General features: G+C 49.4%; 1 protein-coding gene across 1 annotated transcript in view; it reads right to left on the reverse strand.

Moving 5' to 3' along the window:
* Nucleotides 1-24: 24 nt before the first annotated feature.
* The window catches only part of GLG1 (golgi glycoprotein 1), a 100,972-nt gene continuing 93,450 nt past the window's right edge, over nucleotides 25-7,546 (reverse strand). Inside the window, exons 23-26 of the mRNA XM_015429712.1 lie at nucleotides 5,275-5,382; nucleotides 4,499-4,619; nucleotides 2,577-2,683; nucleotides 25-864 (exon numbers count right to left, since the gene is read on the reverse strand). Of these exons, the coding sequence (XP_015285198.1) occupies nucleotides 697-864; nucleotides 2,577-2,683; nucleotides 4,499-4,619; nucleotides 5,275-5,382 (504 nt within the window). The 3' untranslated portion in view covers nucleotides 25-696. The remainder of the gene's footprint in view (nucleotides 865-2,576; nucleotides 2,684-4,498; nucleotides 4,620-5,274; nucleotides 5,383-7,546) is intronic.

A 7,546-nucleotide genomic window follows, 5' to 3' on the forward strand; every position in this document is an offset into this window, starting at 1 on the left:
AATAAATGAAAAAGGCAAGGGGGGGGGGGGGAGCCATAAAAAAGGAAAACAAATGCAACAGAACACAGGAACAAAAGCAGAAGATCAGTAGAGATGACAGACCTCTGGAGGCAACTTTTTGATTCTGCACTGGAGGTGCTTGATCTAAAGTGAACCAGATGTCCAAAGCAAGGCCAGCTGTGAGTGGTGGGTGACGCCCCGTCTCCCTTCAGTCCTCCTGCCCAGCCACGGAGCACAAACGTTTTTTCCCCACCAAGACCCACCGCTAAACGTTATGCCTGTAACAGATTTTTCAAAATTTTAACTGAAAAAACCTCTTGAGCTGCAGGTTGCATCAGTCTGGTTTGGAGTGCGAGGGCAGTTCCAACAGTAAGAGAGAGAGAGAGAGAGAGAAAGAGAGAGAGAGGGGAAGAAAAGAAAGAGACTTGTCTACAGGCAGGCAAACAACAGTCGCTAATGATGGGTAACGAAGCTGTTGGCTGGGCCGTCACGGCTGCACGTGCCAACTCGTTCCGAGGTTGGAGATGCCATGGACGAGATGGGAAAACTCAGCTGACACGTGCCGCTTGTTCTAATTCGCTTGTACTCTCCGAAGAGGGGTGAGGTGGGTAGGGAGACTATACAAAGGAGGGCTGTACAAACCGGGCACCGGGCAGGCCTGCCTTCCTTCCTCCCCTTTTGCTACCAAGGCAGACTCTACCTGTCCTTCAGCTCTCGTGTCACTCGCTTAGTGATGCGCCCACACATCAGACCGACCAGGAAGAGGATGCAGATGCCCATGCTGATGACTGACAGGATGTAGTTTTTAGAGGGAGAGGTCAACACTTGCATGGCAAGGTCGGAAAAGCCTTCCGCTGGGGCAACCTGGCAGGAGGGAGGGGAAAGAGAAGTTAAAATCAAGATTAAATGAATACTTTTCGACAATGCTGCCAGTCTGAGGTCTGATGGGAAACAGGGGTGAGGCTTAAGAAATGGAAGCTCCGCCCTGCTACCCTCTCCAAAAGAGTAATGAGCTGCATGGTTAGATCAGTCTCTGCCTGCTCACCTACACCCATGTAGACCTACAGCCCAGGAAGCTGCTCTGTAAGACTCAAGCCCAAGAAAGTACTTCTCACCTCACCTGCCCCTTATACCATATGAGAGAGCTGGGGCGTGAATGGCATAATTTACAATGCCCACACTCTAATTTATCTCCTGGGATACTAGAAGCCTGTCAAGGGCTCTATCTCATTTGCAGCTTAAAATTCATTCATTCATTCATTCAAATACCTTTTATTGGCATAGAATATAGAGGAGAAAAGGAATATGATTCATAAGGGCTGATGGAAAGGTTTCTGATCCCAAGTTGTTTAAAGCCTCGTCAGTCCAACATTAAGATTCAAAAACCCAAGAGCACAATCAACGTAAATACCTTTTATTAGGCCTAATAATTCACAAGTGTGCAAGCTGTCAACTTAACCAGGACTCTTCATTAGGCCAGAATGTTACAAAATACACACAAAAATTATTTTTCAGGCCATGATTTTCAAGACCCACACAATGGATCTTCTGGCAGACAAAGAAAGATCAGACTTCAAGTGGCTGAGGGCCAGGGACCATCAAAGCAACAGGTAGTGAAATCTGATCTCAGCCAACCACCAGCAGGACTCTTAGTTTCAAGGAGATCAGAACCCTTATTTGGGGGGAGGGGGGGAGAGGCAAGAATTATGGACTGAGAGAATGAATCCCTTTATGGCATGTAGCTCCCAACTTTAACCCCACTCCACTGATACTATACAATCAAGTTATTTACTACATTTTTATCCACTACTTCCTCTAAGGACCTCAGGGCATCTCTTCTCCTCCATTTGATCCTTACAACCCTTCTGTAAAGTAGGTTAGGCTGAGAGTGTGTGACTGCCTCAAGGTCACCCAGCAAGGTGCCATGGCAGAGTGAGGGTTTGAACCCAAGTCTCCCCAATCCTAGTCCATTACTGACCATTACCAACACTTTAAACCCACCGGACAGTCCTCCCCACTCCTGTTTTCATTTCCCTTCTGACCAACATTCGACTTCCTTCAACACTCCATGCCTCCAGGAAGGCAAAGAGCATGGCCAACCTTTGACAGATGACCCCCCCCCGCCCCAATTTACCCATTGACACTTTTATGCCTGTGGGGAGTTTCCACCTGGTATACTCCTCATGGGTGACTCCCTTCCACGATCCCACTGATACACAAGTTCATCAGTATAATAACTAAACTGGTTCCCACAAGAGAAACTATTTGGAAAATCCTCCTCCACCAACAAACCTCAAAAAATATCCCCTCCTCAGGATTCTATAAAGTCTCAGTGACAGAAAACAGAACTGTACACACACACACCCATCCACCCTCAGGAACTGTTCTCAACACCCCATGCCTTCTGGTCCTATATTTTGGGCCATCTATAAGTTAAGAGAGCAAGCCTCGTCAATGAAGGGCGCCACCACACACGTGCCACACTAGATACTTGCCACCAATCTAACTGCTCCATCCCAAATCTTCCCGCCAATCATATTCCATGAACCTTCCTCCACCCCCAGCCCCTTCCTCACCTTTGCAGCATAGCTCCACATTTCGATTCGATCGTTAAGCCTCTTCTTACACTCGGGCTGTAACCGGACACGCTTGTCCTCCAAGGCCTCCATCAGGCAGGACATTTCTGCAAAACCAGAGAAGGTTGCATTACAAAAGTCGCCCTCACTTTATAGCATGGTGGGGGGAAAGTCCTACAGTTCCACCCAGTAAAAACGTGGACACAGCCAAAGAGGAAGCTCAGCTTCACCCACAATGCTTGCATCTTGCGACTGGCCCCTTTCCAAATGCAGCACTTGAATTCCAGAACGTGCTGATTCCCAAAAATCAAACACTGAAATGTAGTATGGCAATAGTCGATTTAAGGAGATTCTGCAGTCAAAGTCTGATTTCCCTACTAAGACCCATCAGTTTTTTTTAAAAGCCCCAAAAACTATAGTAAACAGATTGTCCTGGGCTGCAGCTCTCCATGGTAGTCAAACAGATATTGAGCAAAGTGCTCAGTTATCCTGCCTTCTGGTTGCTATTATAATGTGGAGGTGCTCCAAGCAGCTTCCACTTATAAGTCTCCTCACCTCCATTTTATCCTTACAACAACCCTGTCAGGCAGGCTGACAGTATGACTGGACCAAAGTCACCCAGCAAGCTTTCCTGACAGTGAAGATTTGAACCTGCGTCTTCCAGATCCTAGTCCGACATCCTAACCCCTATGCCATGCTGTCTCAAAACTTGAATTTTGTAGAAGCTCCAAACTCTGCAAGTCTTTACAACCGTAAATTCTTAAGTGCAGGGCTGGAGAAAGTAAGATTTCCAGAGATGCTACAGCCACTGACCCACTCTCTCCCAAAAAAGGCCTGACATTTTTACTTCAAAGCTCTTCCAGGTTACCACCACCCCTTACTGGAGTGGTAGCAACTGTTAGTAGGGCCTGATCCATCCTGTGGTTGATGGGACAGGCAGAAGGGAGCTGGGGCAGGTGAAGGAGTACAAGTCCAAATGCCACCCCAGGGAAGGACCCTCAACTAACCCCCATACTCCAATCAGTTTCCACTACAACAGAAAATGTGTGTGTGTCAAGTGCCATCAAGTTGTTATGTTGAAATGGCTGGCAGCCATTTCACTTGTCTGTTTTGCTTCCCCCTCACTTCAAAGCAGGGGGAAGCGAAACCGACCGCTGAAATGGCTCAACCTGACAGCTCAGCTGCAGACCCCACACCACTCAGCTGTTAAATTTAAATAGCCCAGAACAGCCGAAGCACACCAGACAAAAGCCCGGTAAATATTCGGGGAATATGCCTTCCAGGGGCCCCAACCAGTCCAAGTTCATGCCAAATTTTGGCTCGTGAGACGGTTTATGCCCATTCCTAATTCCCAGTGACAAAAAAAAAAAGCAGAGCTCCAGTCTGTACAGTTTCTATTGCCTCCTTTCCAGTCCTGTCCTAATTTTTCTTCCAATTCTTCAACTTCTGCTTAGCAAGTTCTTGATTTAAAAAGTTGAATAAAAAAATTGGTAAGGCATATTGGGTTTGCTCCAACTGGCAAAGTCACTTCAAGGTGCAGAACTAGAGTTTTGTCCAAAGAAATTCTAGAATGCAAAGAGCCAGAGCTTGCTAGGCACATGGTTCAACCATAACTGAACCTGAATTAAAAAATTGGTAAGGCGCTCCCAATGCCCAACCCAGGACTCAAAGCAAGAACCCACCGCCCACCAAGCAAAAGAGTCAGGGCAAATGCAAAGATGGTACCCATGTGGCGCACACAGAACCTGCCAAATATGGATTCCAAACGCATCCTGAGCATGCAAGTGCACAAATCAGGATGCAACCAAGGTGACAGTCATAAACTCCGCTCAGGGCATACAAGATCACAGTACCAACAGCACTGCTGCTGCACACACACGCGCACACACATCTTCACTTCCTAAGCAGCTGCCTAGACTTACGTCGGCCTCGTCCTGGTGGAATGGCTGCACAGTGGTGCTTGATGTCGAGGGCACAGGCCGTGTGAAGGACAGGGTCCACAAAGATGTCTGCTTTACTCTCTTTCAACATGTTGAGCACCTCCTGGAGGGCAGAAGATCACAACTGAGAATCTCAACGTCACCCATGTTGCAGGGGAAAATTAAAATGGTCATATCCTACACCAATAGAGCCACGAATAATTGTGCAGTCATTCAGGTAACAACCGGAGCCTTAAGCTGTGGCATGAAGAGAGTCACAAAGCCAATGTGGACCGAGAAAGACAGGTGTAATGGATGAAGCAACTCAAGTCTGTCAGGAAGCTTCTGTGACTGAGAGCATTCAATCTGCAAAGGACTCGATTCTAGCCTAAGGTAATGAAGGCATTCTGATGGCTGCATGATCATGATCTGAAAGAAAGCCATGCACTCTGGAGCATCACTCTCCAATCAAGTGGCAAAGGGGATCACGTTAGAGCAGCAGGGGGCTGGGGACACTCCTCTGTTGATGCTCCTCTCTGTCCACAAGGGGGCTAAGGACCAATGGCAGCAAGGCAGAAACAGAACACAGCAACCAGTCAGTCCATGTTTATTATGGTAAAAAACCAGCAATCGTCAAGAACCCCAGGAAGAACTGAGGCAAACTCCAGTTCCAGAGCAAAGGGACTGAGGAGCAGAGCTGCACGGAAAGGGTTCTGGAAAACCAGGGGCTGCATTCTCCCCCCATTCTGCAAGTTCCAAGAGGGATGCCGATTTCTTACCTTTTTGCACATATCCGCTTTAATTTTTAACAGGTTCACTTTCAGACACTCTTCCACTTGCCCTGTCTGCTCCTGGGCTGCTGCTTCCTCAGCACATAAGGTGGAAATCTTTAAAAAAAAAAAACAAAAAAAAAACACCGCACGCATTGAAAAATATATTAGAATGAGGGCCCAAGTTCAGCAGCACGGGCAAGTGGCTTATTTCCCAACATGTCCCTTAACATTAAGCATCTCTATTTCCCAGGGATAAGAGGGTCCAGAAAGTGCTAGAGAGCAAGGAGAGACACCGTCTCACGTTTCACTGAAGGGAGGGGGGACAAAGCACTCCTGCTCACTACATTTTATCCATATGTTACTGAGCTAATGTTTGTAGCGTTATCAGCGCACAAGATACCAACACAATGCATTGGGAGGGGTCCATGGCTCAGTGTTAGAGCATCTGCTTGGGCACACAGGTCCCACGTTCCATCCCTGGCTCCTCCATTTAAAAGTACTAAATGGGTGACAGGAGACTTCTACTTAGAACCCTGAAAACAGCTGCCAATCAGAGTGGACAAAACAGACTTTGAAAGACCAATGGTGACTCATGTGCTGTGTTCAGCAACTTCTATTATGGATAGTTCCTGGAATCAAAGTCAGAAATTGTTCACTTTGGAATTCATACTGGTGGTCCAGATCCTCCCATGGCCATAGTGGGAAAAGAACACTTGGAGGGCAGGACTGAGAGTGGTTTGCTCTACAGATGCCTCCCACATTAGTGTTATTCTCCAGATACTACAGGCCTGGAGCAGTATGTGGGAAGGAGCAACAGCTACCCCTAGGATAAAGTCTGACTGCAGTAGTATTTACTCCACAGCACAATGCTACTGAAGCTCCCAAGTTCTTTCCAACAGATTCTTAGCAGCCCGACGTGGTGAGAGCACGAGGAGGGCGTTGGACTTTGGGGACGCCTGGGACAAGCCGGGGAGTCGCAGAGTGGTGGTGCCATCGACCCCGATGCGGTGAGAGAGCGTTGAGGGGCGTTTGGACCCTGGAGACACCTGGCTCCGACGCGGCGAGGGCGCTGAATCTGGGAGACACCTGGGTCCTACGGCCTGCGACCCGGAGGAGCTTACAACAAGCCGTGGAGAGAGCGGTGAGGGACATTTGGACCCTGGAGACATCTGGCTCTGACGCGGGGAGGGCGCTGAACCTGGGAGATGCCTGGGTCCTACGGCCTGTGATCCGGAGGAGCTTACAACAAGCCGCGGAGATACATCAACCCCGACGCAGTGAGAGAGTGTTGGGGAGGCGTGTGGTCCCTGGAGACATTTGGCTCCAACGTAAGGAGGGCGGGGGACCTTGGAGGTGCCTGGGTCCTGCGGTCTGCGACCCGGAGGAGTGGGCAGCAAGCCGCGAAGCTGCGGGGTCGTATGGAGTACAGGGCGGGGCCGTGTGAAGGAAGAAGGTGCCGAGGCAGTGGTGGGAGATACTACGGCTGTAGCCGGCGGTGAGAGAGCCGGCAGAGACATCGCAGCCGGCTGTGAGAGAGCCGGCGGTGGGACGCCGTAGTCCTGACCCGTAGTTTGGCCCGGCGGTGGGAGAGCCGGGAGCAGGCCCCTACCTGGAATTTGCAAAGACGTGGGCGGGAGATCGCACAGCCCACGATCTGGGGGTACTTTGGAACCCAGAATAACATCGACACGAGAGCCTGGTCATCTGTCAGGCACCCAGGAACATCGCTGAGTCAGAGCTAAGGGCGGTGGGAGAGCCGGGAGCGGGCCCCTACCTGGAATTTGCAAAGACGTGGGCGAGAGATCGCACAGCCCACAATCTGGGGGTACTTTGGAACCCAGAATAACATCGACACGAGAGCCTGGTCATCTGTCAGGCACCCAGGAACATCGTTGAGTCAGAGCTAAGAGTGTATGGTGTGAGTCTGCTGGGGTGAGTGAGGTGAGTGCTATTATGTGGATGTATGGGTGAATGAATGAAGGTTGGGTGTGAGTGTCGGGGCTTAAATTAGTTAGTTAGGTAGGAAATACCCCCGACATGAGCAGTTAGATAGACAGTAGAATACTGTTAGAATTTGCTTTGTATTTAATGCACAGATAGCACTTAGAATTGTTTAAATTGTAGTAGCTGGTGTGTGTGACCTTGCCATCAGTTGGCGGACTGAAGCTACGTGGAGCCCGCCAGTGAATGATGAATGGGAAGCAAATTCCAGTGCTCTTGGGGAGAGGGAGGTATGGCGGTGGGTCGGGGCAAAGTCGAGTGCGAAGGGCGCAGAGAA

Source organism: Gekko japonicus, unplaced genomic scaffold (assembly GCF_001447785.1).
Source record: "Gekko japonicus isolate JY-2015 unplaced genomic scaffold, Gekko_japonicus_V1.1 scaffold815, whole genome shotgun sequence".
Classification (NCBI taxonomy): domain Eukaryota; kingdom Metazoa; phylum Chordata; class Lepidosauria; order Squamata; family Gekkonidae; genus Gekko; species Gekko japonicus.